Below are 15885 nucleotides of genomic sequence, written 5' to 3' on the forward strand. Positions count from 1 at the left end.
GGGGGAATTATTTATGAAAAGGAAAAAAAGTTTAAGACATATTAGTTTAATCTGTAGGCATAAATTGAAAGTGAAAAGTTCTTAAGAACTCCAAATGAAATAAATTAACTCAAACAAGACACCTAATATCAGTCAATAGAGAAAGTCTTCTTTGGGTGAACTGAACACAAACATACAAAATTATTTTCTTAGTCTGGGTTCTCTAGAGGAGCAAAACCAAGGCCATTCCATAGTTCTATCAAGTCAACTGCTTCAGGATGATGTGGAACATCATAAGACCAGTGAATTCCATGAGCATGGGCCCATTGCCTCACTTACTCTGCTGTGAAGTGAGTTCCTTGATCTGAGAAAGTGCTGCCTGGTATACCGTGACGGTGGATAAGGCATTCTGTAAGTCCATGGATGGTAGTTTTGGCAGAAGTATTGCATGCAGAGAAGGCAAATCTGTATCCAGGGTATGTGTCTATTCCAGTAAGAACAAGACACTGCCCTTTCCATGATGGAAGTAGTCCAATGTAATCAACCTGCCACCAGGTTTCTGGTTAAACAATTCTAGGAATAGTGCTGTATCGGGGACTCAGTGTTGGTCTCTGCTGCTGGCAAATTGGACACTCAGCAGTGGCTGTAGCCAAATTTGCCGAGGTGAGTGGAAATCCTGTTGCTGAGGCCATGTATAACCTCCATCCCTGCTACCTTGGCCACTTTATTCATGAGCTCATGGGGCAATGATGGGAGTGGCTGGGGAAAGAAGATGACTGGTTTCCACAAAATGCGTCATCCTATCCACTTGGTTGTTAAAATCCTCCTCTGCCGAGGTCACCCTTTGGTGAGCACTCACATGAGACACAAATATCTTCACTTCTTTGGCCCATTCAGAGAGATCTATCCACATACCTCTTCTCCATACCTCCTTGTCTCTAATTTTCCAATCATCTTCCTTCCGAGTCCCTGACCATTCAGCCAACCATTGGTCACAACCCATGAATCAGTATACAATCGCACATTTGGCCATTTCTCTTGCTAAGGAAAGTGAACAACCAGGTGCACTGTTTCAAGTTCTGCCTATTAGGAGGATTTCCCTTCACCACAGTCCTTCAGGGAGGCCCCAGAAAGAGGCTGCAGTGCTGCAGCTGTCCACTTTTCAGTATGCCTGCATATCATGCAGAACCATCTGTAAATGAGGCATCAGTTTTCTCTTCCTCAGTCAACTGATCATAAGGAACTCTCCCATGAGGCCATAAATGAGGACTGAGAGAGGGCAGGTAATGTGACAGGAGTGGAGACCATGGGCATTTGGGCCACTTCCTCATGCAACTTACTTGTGCCTTCAGGTCCTGCTTGGGTCTGATCTCATATATACCCCTTCCATTTACTGATGGAGTGTGGCTGTGCACACCCAATTTTATGGCTATGTGGATCAGACAATGCCCAGTTCATGATGGGCAGCTCAGGTCACATGGTGACTTGGTGACCCATGGTTAAGTGCTCAGTTTCTACTAACGCCCAGTAACAAGCCAAAAGCTGTTTCTCAAAGGAGAGTAGTTATCTGCAGAGGATGGCAGGGCCTTGATCCAAATTCCTAAGGGTCTGTGCCATGATTCACCAATAGGGGCCTGCCAAAGACTCCAAACAGCATCACTATCTGCCACTGACACTTCAAGCACCATTGGATCAGCTGGATCACATGGCCCAAGTGGCCGAGCAGCTTGCACATGAGCCTGAATCTGTTGCAGAGCCTTCTCTTGGTCTGGGACCCACTCAAAACTAGCAGCTTTTTTAGTCACTTGATAAGTAGGCTGGAGTAGCACACCCAAATGAGGGATATGTTGCCTACAAAATCTAAAACAGCCCACCAGGCATTGTGCCTCCTTTTTAGTTGTAGGGAGGGCCAGTGCAACAACTTATACTTCACTTTAGAAGGAATATCTCACCATACCCTACACCACTGGACCCCTAGATTTTTCACAGAATTGGAGGGTCCTGAATTTTTGTTGGGTTAATTTCCCACCCTCTAGCACAAAAATGTTTTATCAATAAGTTTAGAGTCATTGATACTTCTTCCTTACTAGGTCCAATCAGAATAATGTCATCAATGCAATGGACTGGAGTGACGTCTTGTAGAAGGGAAAGGCAATCTAGTTACCTGCAGACTAAAGTATGGCATAGGGCTGGAGAACTGATAGACTTGAGAGGTAGGACAGTGAAGGTGTATTGCTGGCCTTGCCAGCTGAAGGTAAGCAGCTTTTGGTGGTCCTTTGAAACAGGTATGGAGAAAAAGGCATTAGACAAATCAATAGCTGCATACCAGGTACCAGGATAAATATTAATTTGCTCAAGCAATGAAACCACATCTGGAACAGCATTTGCAATTGGAGTAACCACCTGGTTAAGTTCTAGATAATCCACTGTCATTCTCCAAGATCCATCTGTTCTTTGCAAGGCCAAATAGGCAAGTTGAATGGGAATGTGGTGGGAATCATCACTCCCACATCCTTCAAGTCCTTGATGGTGGCAATAATCTCTGCAATCCCTCCAGGAATGTGACATTGCTTTTGGTTTACTATTTTCCTGGGTAATGGCAGTTCTAATGGCTTCCACCTGGATTTTCCTACCATAATAGCCCTTACTCCATATGTCAGGGATCTAACTTGGGGGTTCTTCCAGTTGCTGAGTATGTCTATTCCAATTATGCATTCTGGAACTGGGAAATCACTACAGAACAGTTTTAGGGACCTACTGAACCCACTGTGACACAGATTTGAGCTAAGACTTCATTAATAACCTGACCTCCATATGCCCCTACTCAGACTGGAGGGCCATAGTGATGTTTTGGGTCTCTTGGAATTAGTGTCAGTTCAGAGTGAGTGTCCAGTAATCCCTGAAAAGTCTTATTATTTCCTTTTCCCCAATGAACAGTCACTCTTGTAAAAGGCCATATATCCCTTTGGAGAAGGCTGTGAGAAAGATTAACAGTATAACTTTTTGGCAGTGTAGTGAGGTCCTTCCTCAAAGGGATCCAGCCTCCCCTTTATTCAAGGGGTTGTGGGTCTGTAAACTGGCTCACAAGTCTAAGAATTGATTGAGGGGCTGTGACTCTCTATTCTGGCAATTCAAGATACTGACTGCCATTCACTTGACCTAGAATTCTTCTGCTTGTACAGATCAAGTAAATATTTAGCAGATTTCCTATCTATTTCACTCCTAGAGACACCATGACTAAGTAGCCAAAGTCATAAGTCGATACTAGTCAGACTGTTCTGATTACTGTTTTGACTTCATTGTCCATTATGGTAACCGTACCCACCTTGTCTTTGTAGATTAAGTATTGCCAATTGGCCCCTACCACCACTGGGTCCAATCAGCTCCATTGTAGTTAGGGGTCTTTATTTAGGGAAGCTCCTCCTGTCAAATTTGACTTACAGAATATGACAATCACAGCAGTCTTCAAGGATGCTGGGGCTCCCTTTACAAATTTGTTTCTCGCCGTTGTGGTAAAAGGTGTGTCCTCTGCATCTGGTGTCTTAAAAGCTAGCAAACAGCTATCTACGATGCGTCAATTGGACCCAACCACCTGGAGTAAAGGAGAATGAAGAACATCAAAGACACAAGGAAAGTATAAACCCAAGAGTTAGAAAGGGTCACATGGACCAGAGACTTCATCAGCCTGAGACCAGAAGAATTGGATGGCGCCCGACTACCACCGATGACTACCCTGACAGGGAACACAACAGAGAGTCCCTGATGGAGCAGGGGAAGGGTGGGATGCAGAATTCAAATTCTAGTAAAAAGACCAGACTTAATGGTCTGAGACTGGAGGAAACCCAGAAAGTGTGGCCCCCAAACTCTCTGTCAACCCAGAACTAAAAGAATTCCTGAGGCCAACTCTTCAGACACAGGTTGGACTGGACTGTGGGACATAAAATGATACTCGTGAAGAGTGTGCTTCTCAGCTCAAGTAGATACATGAGAATAAATGGGCAGCTTCTGTCCGGGGGTGAGGTGAGAAGGCAGAGAGCGCTAGGAGCTGGTTGAATGGACACGGGAAATCAGGGGTGGAAAGGAGGAGTATGCTGTCACAGTATAGGGAGAGAAACCAGGGTCACATAACAATGTATGTATAGATTTTTGTATGAGAGACTAATTTGAACTGTGAACTTTCACTTAAACTACAACAATAAAATTTAAAAAAAAAAAGGTGTATCCTCTGGGCACTCTGTGGGAGGGTCTGTGGGTCCAACCTGATAAATTCAGTCTAATATGCCGGTTTCCCCAACGCTTTGGATACCTTCTTCTACAGTATACCAAGGCAGGTGTGACATTTCAACTTGATTCAGTGTAGACCATCACGTAATCCATGCTTCAGCAAACCAACCAAATGAACTATTAGATCCTTTTCTAACCTCGTGAGCTGAAACATTTGGTGAAGAACCTGTTTTCAGTGGCCCATATCAATAAACTCGGACTGATCCGACTTTATGTTCCTTGCACCATTATCCCATACCCTTAATAGCCATTCCCATACATATTCCCCATGTTTCTGTTTGTATACATTAGAAAAATCAAGCAGTTCTTTTGGAGTGTAGCATACCTTCCCCTGGGTCACACTTTGTACTTCACCTCTTGGGGCTTGCTGGGGCTTAAGCCTAGTTATAGGAATAGAAGCAAAAATGAGTGGTGGGGGTGAGACCTGAGGACATTCAGCAATGTCTTAAAAAACATCTACTTCAGGCAATGCCCCAGGCGATTTCCCAGGCATTGCCCCAGGTGATATCTCAGACAAAGACTCTTCAGGCACAGGTGGGTTAATCTCATCAGATGAGGGCAAACGGGATAATGGTTTTACTGGGAACGGTGGAATAATCTTTTCAGATAGGAGTAAGAGGGCTGATTCTATTGGCAGGAGTGATTCAACAGAATTTAGAGGCTCAATGTCCTCAGCTTCCTGATTATCTGCTCATACGTCCCCATCCCAAATTTCAGGATCCCATTTCTTCCCAATCAATGCCCTCACTTTAACTTCAGGCACCATTTGTGTTTGGGAATTCAATTGGCGTTGTAATTCAGCCACTTTTACGATAAGACTCTGGGTTTGGTTTTCGGCAATATCGCTTTTGTTACTACAAGAAATAAGGCTTTCTTTCAGGGCACACATGGCAGCTTTCAGGTCTTGTATGCAGTGCTTGAGCTGTGACTCTGACACTTTGAGCTCATCCTTTCTTTTACCACTTTATCTAGAGAAAATAGGACCAAGAAGCTTCCTTATACTTTTCATTCTGAAAAAATTGTTGAAAAGTATCAAATACGTAATCACCCAGAGCTTGTCTCTCACAAATATTTGATCCAGTAGTGGTCATATTTTTGAATTTCAATTGCCACTTCATGCCATAGATTAGTCATGCCCTCTTTACTTCTAGAGGCTTAGCCTTTAAGATCAGCCAGACTTGAGAACCAATTCAGAAAACTCATCCTTGTGATTTTATTTCTCTACAACCACCCTCAGTACCAAATGTCTTAGACTGAGTTCTCTAGAGGAGCCAAAAAAAAAAAGCTGGCCCACGTCCTAAGAACCAGAGGTCAAAGGCTGAAGAGTTGGATGCAGAATCTAGAGACAGAGAGAGCTTTGCCAGAACATTCATATATATTGGATGCAAGCCACACCTCCAAAGGATTAGTTGCTCACATCAGATCACAAAATGGAGGATGACCACATAGTATCTGCCAAACTACTGAGAATCATGGCCTAGCCAAGTTGACACATAACCCTAACCATAACAGTTATCCTTTATATGAGTTACTACTTGGTGCTAACAAGTTGAGAAGACTAATCCTCTGTAGTCAATGCACTGTGTTCATGACTTACCTATTGCTCAGTTTTCTCATTTTCAAAGCAAGGCAATTGGCTGGATCAGTGTTTTCCAACAGTATGATGGAACCCATTAGTTGTTAGGCTGTAAAATCAACTTAGAGAATTGTAACCAGCATTTTAAAAATGGAATGGAATGGGATGGGATGGGATGGGATGGGATGGAATAGAGTAGAATGGAATAGAAAGGGGAAATATCAGAATGCATCAGCAGTAGTAAGGGGAAGTCTTGTTTGTGAAACTCTTGTTTCAGTCTTGAATATATATCCTGGGTTGCAGTGTAAAAAGTATTTCTTAGTTGAGGTTAAAAATCCCCAGAGAGATGAAAAGGTTCATTCAGCTCTCGCCTTCTAAAATACTGTCTTGGTCTCTCACTGATTTGGGGCTACAGCTGATCTGTAGCTTGCTTTGTGTGGGAACACTGGCTAAATCTGCCTTGGTGTGTGCTTGAAACTGTCATTCAGCAAGGGTTACTCCACCTCTAGTTGCTTCCATGCACAGACAGAACATTTCATTCACTGTGGCTCATTCCACAAGTCAGGAAAAGAAACCTGTCAGCTGTTCCTAAAACAAAGTCCCTCTTTGCTGACATTTGGACACCAGTAATTTATCATCATTGCTGGAGGGTGTATAATAGATAAACACATATTCCATTTGATTTTTAAATACCCATCATATTTTTATAATTATAAAATAACGTTCAATTATTGTACAAAACCCATGGCACAAAGGTTTGAGTTTTTCCTACATCTCTTGGGTCATTGTGTTGACCCAGGGAAGCAGTATACACAAGACAGCAAGTCTTACAATTCATGCATCAGCCAGCTCACTCTCTACTCATTTGTATAAATAGATTAAATCACTTCACAGTGTGAGGAAAAAAGACTTACGCAACTAAATTCTAAGAAGGCCTGGGAGGAGCAAGCAATGTGTGCTGAGTGCTGTGTGTGACTGATATCACGGACACAGCTCTGGGCTCACTGAGTAGAACTTTGACCAACCTGAAGGCAAGGTAACAACTCATACACTAAACTGTACCTTCTTTAAAAAGATTTTTGTAACTGGTGATGGGTATTGCTTTGAAAGTGTAGGGAAAACTATTTAGATGTAATCGAAGGAAAAGGACAATGAGAGCACCATGATGTGAAGAGGTAGGAGCAGGGATACACATTTCAATCAAGGCAGGGGGGGTTTCTTCCCAGGTACTTATGCTAATAAGCGAGCTTTTTGGTGTCATGACTTCTAATACGGTAGACATCCGTTTGTTCCGATCACCAGTCTTTATGCCTTGGTTAAGGTGAGGACTTAAAGATGACAGGACTGAGGCTGAATAAGTAATATGTAATGTCTATGGACACCCAAGGAGAAAAGTGTTATGTGGTACCAAAATTTAGACCCTCATTTTATAGGTTGTGTCTCTGTCTGGTAAATTACAGAGAAAACATGCTATACAGAAAATCAGGAAAATCGGGTTTTAGTTCTGAATTTGATGTCTTCTAGCTGAATGAACCCTGCGGTGTCTTATCTCAGTTTCTCCATTTGTAGAATGAACTGTGGGACCTGATACTATCCTTCCCAAATCTATGACTCTTCTTTGAGTTAAATCCATATTCTTATTTTCATTTTCTTGTGAACTTAAACCTCCTTATGCCCCCCACCCTTTTCTCCTCCTCCACTCCATTCCCACCTAGTTCTAATATGACAACTAGGCACCAGAGAAATACGTGCTCAGAGACTTTCGCCTCCATGTTGATCTGAAAAGAGAGTGGTAGCTTTTCAAGCAAGGGGTAAAATTTCTGCTGCCTATGAAAAGCCAACTAGCCAGCCAGCCAAGCTATTTAAGCTTGCTCTTTTCTGTATAGGAATTCTGAAGGCTGTTTTGTTAGAACCACATCTTTAGGAAAAGCTGGGAAAAATTGTTGCTGGACCTCTGGATATTGGCAGGACAAAGTATTAATTAAATCCTTCAGAAGAAAGAATTATGACTTTGCTATTAATATTCTCACCCAGACCACAAGTTTTCCTTTTCATGTGTCTTTACAAAACTTAACCACATTGAGTCTCTTTTCCCTTTTGAAATACGCAGGGCAAACAAGGCATTTTCCTAAGACTTTTGCTCAAAGTGCTTCACAGACGATTTAAATCAATTCTATGAAGTAAGGGTCATGAGCTTTACCATATACAGGTGGTAACCAAACTTTTTACCAGCAAAAGCCACTTTTATTATTCTCCTCCCCCATGGATCACATGCTTTAAAATATTTTGGATGTAAAAGTGCATTTGATAAATAATGGTTTTGTTTCTCTTTTTTATTAATGAAAGACTATCAGATTTTCTAATTTTATGATTAATATTAAATAAAGGATTATTGCATTGAGTTGAATTAATCCAGTAAAAAGCAAAATATACAAATACATACACTTGCTCTGTTTGGCTAAGCAACTTTATTGAGTGTGCACACACAATTTGTATTGGACTTTGCCAGTAGTGACATAGGGATATTTTTTAAAACCTCGCAGATTCCTCTGAAGTACATAGTCTTAGGTGTTCTTTTCTGAAAGTTGCAGGAGTTTAAATTCAAATAGTAGAGTCACCCAGCTCTACTATTGAAATCCCCTAATTCCCTGATCATAGATTAGATATTTCAATGACTTCTAATAAATTAGATTTTACAAGACGGTCTTGTAAAATCTTAAATCTTATAAGTAAACACTGTAAGAGAAAGAGACAGAGAATGCCCTGGCATGTGGAAAGGGAATGTGAAATGCTTTTAAAGAAAAAAGAAGTATATATCCATGCCCAGAGAACCCACCTGAGGATTCCTGCGTGGGCTGTGTCATTTCCCAAGACATCTATGATGAAGAAAATGCATTGGCCTTGGAGCTAAAGAACATGCCTAATTCTAAGTTCCATATATAGAGTGGTAATAATAAGAAGCCCTGGTGGTGTAGTGGTTAAGAGCTTGGCTGCTAACCAGAAGGTCAGCAGTTTGAATCCAGCAGCCGCTCCTTGGGAACCCTATGGGGCAGTTCTACTCTGTCCTCTAGGGTCGCTGTGAGTCGGAATCAACTCAATGGCAATGGGTTTTTAATAATAAAATGTTTTTGCTGGATTCTCTGAGACACAGACTCTGAGATGAAGTGCCCTGAAGCTGGAATAATCCAAGAAAACTATCCCACCAGAGGCAAAGGGGCCTTTATTTTCCATGCTGACCAGTCGTGAATGTGTGCTGCCCTTAGGTGCCGTGGGTCTTCATGGCTACCGCAATTCCCAGCGAAGGACTCTGCTTCTCTCATTCCCAGAGAAGGAAGATGAATGCCCTGGTCCTGGAGGTGGATCTGAGGATCCCAACAGCCCCCTGCAAATATCCACCTCTTGGATTTGTTGTGGGAGTTAAATGAGAAAACGCAGTTGAAGGCTCCTGGTTTAAAGCGCATGCTCAGCACATACGTTTATGGAGTCAGGACATGCTGACTTGAGCTTTTAAGGCAAACCACTCAGTAAACTGGACCTATCTCATACAGGATCATAATACTAGAATGTGGCAGAGGTGGAAACACAGTTGATTCCAAAATCTCTGGGTTTTTTGTTGTTGTTGTTTTTTTTTTTTTTTTTTTGCTTCCATAAAGCCCCTCCTTGAGCATTTATGTTTCCAAAGTAGAGGTAAGTCTTGCCATAATTTGAAATAAACTATTAAGTAGCAGTGTCTTGACCTCCATGTTTTTGTTAATGTTTGCTTTTGTATTCCAGACACCAGGTAGAGCAATGGACTCACTCAGTGCTGCAAACGCACGGTTCTGCTTTGATGTCTTCAAAGAGATGAGCTATGACCATACGGTTGAGAATCTCTTCATTTCTCCTTTGGGTCTCCTGTCCACACTGGCTGTAGTGCTCTTTGGGGCCAGAGGCGACAGTGCATCTCAGATGGAAGAGGTAGGTCACAAACAAACCTCTAGCCATGTGTAGAGGACAATCAAGTGATGATTTCAAGCACTGTCTTCTATGGAGGCTTTATAGATGCCCCGCTATGTAAACATAAGAGAATGCCCACCTTCACTTAAGGTCACCTATGAAATTGCCTATTTCAAAAGGGATGCAAAAGGTAAGAGTTCTCCCAGCTCTGTTCTGAGGAGCAGGGGATGAGAGGCACAGCTGAGTACTGAACAGATAGAATCACTCAATGAGGCCAACCTGGCCCATGGCAAAACTGAGGTCCCCATCCTCTCTCCCCCACCCTGTGAAACCTTAGCTTCCTAGGGTCTTCCTGCTGTGAGTCAGGATCCCCAAGGTGCTTCCCAAATTCAGAAGCTTCTAACATCCTCCCAGATGGGACTCACTCCTTCTTTGCTGTTTCATTGAAATGCAACCCTTTGCAAGGCAAACTGGAAGTTATCTGTTTTGAGATACTAATGGATAAGTGACATCAGATGATAAGAATGTAGTAAGCATTCAGGATTGTGTTAAATTGTGTCCTAGGCACAGTATGTGCCCACTGCTTCCAGGATCTAGCCCTTAGGAGGCTTTCAAAGCTGTGTTTGACTGTTGACTAAATAGTTGTTGTTTGAATAAATGAATGAATATGGAACATGTAAGGAATATCAAGGAGTTTACAATCTAAGGGAAGAATTTATAATTACATAAATTTCCAACGGGATCGTCAACTTTACAGAGAATTTCAGGTGAGTGGAAGCAATATTTCTTGGTGGGGATCTTTCAACATGCCTTCCTCATTGCTCACTGATTTTATGGGAATGATTAACTAACGTAATAAGGTTTCTCTCAATTTAGGATTTGAATTGGAAATTAATTTGAAAGGCTGGAGTTCAACTCTAAGTTTAATAATGTTTTTAAACATAAGAAAAATTAAATATAAAAGCTCATGTTCCATTTGATTCTCTTTGCATTCATTGGGAGAATAGGTCTCACCCACAATAGGTGCTCAGTAAATACATGTTTGTGGAGATAGAGACATAGCTGAGAATGAGGAAGCTCTGGGAATCTTTCCAAGTTGTCTGGAATGAGGACTCACAGAGCCACACCTCGCTCTCCCCCTCCTGCGTAAGAGGCGACGAGCTGGCTGTTGCTCTAACCACACCTGTGTGGGCTTTAGGTAATGCAACCAGAGAGACTGTGTGGCCCACCGTGCTGAGGGCAGAGGGACTGGAAATGCTTCCTTGTCTCTTATGACAGTCACGCAGCTAGAAGAGAACCAAGGAACTCAAATGCTTTTTCCTTGGTGCGTCTAGCACAGAATGCAGAAAAATCTCTCATCTTCTCATCTTCGTAGTGCTTCTCTCCTACAACTTTGAAAGACTGGATCAAGCGCTCAAAACTTCAGGTTCAACAATTGTGCTTTTTTTATGATGATGGAAGCAACACCAGAGGCACCATTCATGCAGAGTCCCTGAATTATGGACCCATATTATGTCCTCAAGGAGCCCTAGTGGCGTAGTGGTTAAGAGCTCGGCTACTAACCAAAAAGGTCAGCAGTTCAAATCCACGAGGCACTCCTTGGAAACCCTATGGGGCAGTTCTACTCTGTCCTATAGGATCACTGTGAGTTGGAACCGACTTAACAGTACCTAACAACAACAACATTATGTTCTCAAGGAGCCCTGGTGATGCAGTGGTTAACTGCTCATCTGCTAACCGGAAGAGCAGCAATTCAAACCCACCAGCACGCTCTGCAGAAGAAAAATGTGGCAATCTGCTTCCATAAAGACTACAGCCTTGGAAACCTTATGGGGCAGTTGTACTCTGTCCTATAGGGTCGCTATGAGTTTTAATTGACTCGACCAACATGAGTTTGGAGTTTTGTGGGTTTTTTTTTTTTTTTGGTTATTATGTCCTCATGTTGTTCTCAGGCCATCTCAGAGCTGGAAGAAGCCACAAAATTCCAAGTCTGTACTCTGCTTAAATCCCCTCTGTTACACATCAGACAAGAGGTTGCTCAGACTATTTGAAGTCCTCTGATGAGGCAGAACACAATGGTGTGAAGGAGCTTATTAATAACTGTTCAGACAGCTCTAAATATTAGAAAGTTCTTCCTCATCTTGCGCTAAAGTCCACCTCTCAGGAACCATTGTTCTTTTATCATGTTCCTGCTCTTAAAAACCACAAACAAATGAAACCCTTTTCCACCCGTCCTTTAGGAGAGTTATAATATCTGCCCTACATACATTACCTCTTTACCCCATTTCTGCCCTCAAGACAACAAAACATGTTTAAACCATTCACTCATAAATATTCGAAGAGAGTTACAATGTTTTATTTCAGCTGTTCTCTGATGGAGGCCTTAGGAAATTATGGTAAGACCTCAGCTGAGTCAGTAAGTTGCCTTGTGACTATAGGACTGTAGAAACATTAACTTTTAGTGGAGAACACAATACCAACTACTGGAAACTCAGAGGGATACTGTGAGCATCAAATGAGGTAATGTGAAAACAACCACCTGTTCATGAATTAAAATAATAACTATTGTCTGCTCAGTGAATGACTAATGACACTAACTGCTTGCAAATGATACTAAGATTTACTCATTTATCCACACAATCATTCAGTCTTCATCCAAAAATATTTATGGGGTTGCTACTATGTTTCACAACTGGGAATGCAGGGATGAATAAAATTAAGGGACAATACAAAAGAGAGAGCCTGGGTTTATTTTAAAACACATTGTTAAACCTTCAGCTCACATTCTATCACAAAGATTATGAAGGTAAATATACGTCTAAATGAAGTAGCGCCCAAGGAGCTCTGGGGGCGCAGTAGTTAAGCACTGAAAGGTCGGTGGTTCCTACCCATCAGCAGCTTCTCTGCAGAAAGATGGCGGCAGTCTGCTTCCGTAAAGATTACAGCTTTGGAGATCCTGTGAGGCATTTCTACTCTGTCCTATAGGTTCACTATGAGTTGGAATCGATTCGACAGCAAAGGGTTTGTTTTTTGTTTTTTGAGGTTCTACCTGCACGCCATCTCCAGAACTCTTTAACCCTTAGACTCCTGCCCAAGAGCACTTGAAATATTTTGTTTTGTGGACTCACCTTTTCTCTTTGAAATAACTTTTTTTTTTCCTTAACGAGGAGCAAAACTAATAAACTTACAAGGGAAAGGGGGAGTGAAAAATAGAAAGTTCATTAAAACGTAAAGAGCGTACCATTTATAATAAGAAAATGGTTTGCTGGGTCACTGTCTGGTCTTTTGGAGTAGCATTTGCAAAACCTTTAAAAATACTTCTGTGCTTCCCCATTGTAGGTGCTCCACTTGGATGAATTAAAGAGAACTGCAAATTCTTCAAATGCAGAGGTAGGTATAGAGCTTCCGCTTTTCTTTTTACCTCTTTCATGGCATGCACCATAAGAACTAAAGATTAAAGAAAATGAGCAGCGTACTTATTCCAGACCTCCTCTGAGTTCAGACTATAGCTAGATACCATCATTTGGTTAGCAGCCATATGTAGCAACTCCTAAGCTGTGCTGTGTTCAAAGAATTCATCACGTGGAGATTTGGAAACCAGAGGTGACAAAATGAAAAATGTCCAAAGAATCGAGCTAAAGACTATTAGTCTTTAAGAAGAAAGGCTGTTCCCTTCCTTGAGTAACAAGTGTAGAAGAGAGAATATTCTCAAGGAGATGTCATAATGGAACTCCAAAAACCGCCCAGAGAAATCATCCATGACGCAAGGCACTTCAAACTGCACCTGGAGCATAGTGAGTGCTCAGTAAATATGAACTGTTTTCTTTTAATGAGAATCGAAAAAAAAAGTAGATGAAAATGGGAACGCTAATCACAAACATGCAAATACCATTTTTGGAAAATGTAACCGTATAAAGGTATGTTTACCTTTACGAGTTTTATTAAGTGTTTTTCCATATTGGTAACTTCTAGGGAAAATAGGTAATGCATACCTTCATTTGTCTAAGGCAGTCTGTGACTTCTCAGCAGATGTGGCCTTCCCTACTATTCACTATGGTAGGGTTAATAAGACCAAACGTTGTTACCTGAACGTTTTTACCTAAATTTATTACATATTTTGTATATGTTACAAAATATAAAACATTTTTTTTTTCCTGATGCCAACTATGCTATGAATAATCTGTCAGGATGTGTGCCCTGGGCCAACTGGTGGAGGAGACAGAGCAAGTCCTGACTCAGGTAGGGGCGGTGCCGGGTCGTCAGGTACACCTGTGAGTGTGACCATACACGTGGTCAGATTGCCAGGCTACCCATTTTGGTGAGAGGGAGGAGTTCTAATATGTACAAATAGTGGAATGAGTAGTCTTTGATTTTATTTTTTTCTGAAATAACATGTCGTAATGCAAACTAGTGGAGCCCTGGTGGTGCAGTGGTTAAGCATTTGGCTGCTAACCAAAAGGTCAGCAGTTCCAATCCACCAGCTGCTCCTTGGAAATCCTGTGGAGCAGTTCTACCCTGTCCTATAGGGTCGCTATGAGTCAGAATCGACTCAACAGTAACAGGTAATGCAAATTGAGGAGCACTGGTGGTGCAATGGGTAAGCACTCGGCTGTTAACCAAAAGGTGAGTGGTTCGAACCCACCAGCTGCTCTGCAAAGAAAGATGTGGCAGCCTGCTTCTGTAAAGATTACAGCCTAGGAAACCTTATGGGGCAGCTCTACTCTGTCCTATACAGTTGCCATAAATCAGAATCAACTCGACGGCAACGAGTTAATGCAAACTGAGGAGTCCCTGGGTGGTGCAAATGTTTAATGCGTCCTGCCGCTAACGGAAAGGTTGGAGGTTTGAGTCCTCCCAGAGGTGCCTCAGAAGAGAGGCCTGGTGATCTACGTCTGAAAAATCAGCTGTTGAAACCCTGTGGAGCACAGTTCTACTCTGACACACATGGGGCATTGACTCAAGGGAAACTGGTTACTGATTTTGTTGACTATATACTGAAGAGCCTCTGATCTATCCTCAGTCGATACCTAGGTGCTAGATACTACACTCCCCCATTTTCAAGTATTTTTTATCTACATCTTAGTGTGGACAAGATACAGGAGTCCAGTCACACATCCAAGCCCTACTCTCTGAAATCAGCAAGTCCAGTGACAGTCAAGTTCACATGGCAAATGGAATGTTTGTAGATGCAGCCCATCCGTTTCTCCCGGTGAGTCAAAATAAAACATGTTTCCACAAGTAATGCAGGTAGAAGCCTTTCATTCCTGTCTTTCCATTGTTTGTGCTACCAAAACTATAGGGAAATATAAAGTACATATAAAATATATATATCATATGTCATATGTTATATGTTATATATAGAACAGAAAGTATATTATATATATTTTTAATTTCATCTAGAAAATTATAACATGGTTTAGGATTCTAACATCTGATGCTAGTTTGTACCAAGTTCAGTTATGTTTCAGAAGCCTAAAACACATAAATTTTACATATTTTATGATTAAAAACAACAACACTGACAAGATTTTGACATCAGTAGTCAAAAAGGAATTGATGTTTTGGGACTCCAGATTTAGGATATTGATTATCCTAAGACTGATTATCCTAATTTTTAACTTATGGGTCGAAGGTACAATATCAGAGGCTGAAAAGAAAGAGAAATGTCCTTGTCACTAAAATAACATCCTTTAGTAATTTGTTCATTTTACTTAAATACCTGTCTCAAACATGAAAAAGGTATACAGTTTTATAAATTGAGCCGACTTCTGCATAACAGTATTTTATATATTTCTGCTTCCATTTACCTTTAATTCCTACCATGAAGGTTTAAGTGTATTAAAATTATAATTTATTTATTATGCCTCTTTTTCTGTTCTTACTTTATAGAAATATTTAGACTGTATTGAACAACTATACAAAGTGAAACCTGAAAATGTGGATTTCAAAAACAACATAGAAGAAGCCAGAATGCAAATTAACTCATGGGTTGAAAACAAGACAAAAAGTGAGAGACCTAAAACTTCCTTTGTTCCTTCGTTCCTTCCTTCGCTTCTTCCTTCCTTCTTTCTTTCAGTGCTAGGAGGAGAGTCACAGGAAATGAAACATTA

General features: G+C 41.4%; 1 protein-coding gene across 1 annotated transcript in view; it reads left to right on the forward strand.

The window, feature by feature from the left end:
* The window catches only part of LOC101356226 (ovalbumin), a 64224-nt gene that overhangs the window by 40375 nt on the left and 7964 nt on the right, over positions 1-15885 (forward strand). Inside the window, exons 3-6 of the mRNA XM_023733946.1 lie at positions 9614-9796; positions 13115-13165; positions 14859-14984; positions 15665-15782. Of these exons, the coding sequence (XP_023589714.1) occupies positions 9614-9796; positions 13115-13165; positions 14859-14984; positions 15665-15782 (478 nt within the window). The remainder of the gene's footprint in view (positions 1-9613; positions 9797-13114; positions 13166-14858; positions 14985-15664; positions 15783-15885) is intronic.

Source organism: Trichechus manatus, unplaced genomic scaffold (assembly GCF_000243295.1).
Source record: "Trichechus manatus latirostris isolate Lorelei unplaced genomic scaffold, TriManLat1.0 scaffold00063, whole genome shotgun sequence".
Classification (NCBI taxonomy): Eukaryota; Metazoa; Chordata; class Mammalia; order Sirenia; family Trichechidae; genus Trichechus; species Trichechus manatus.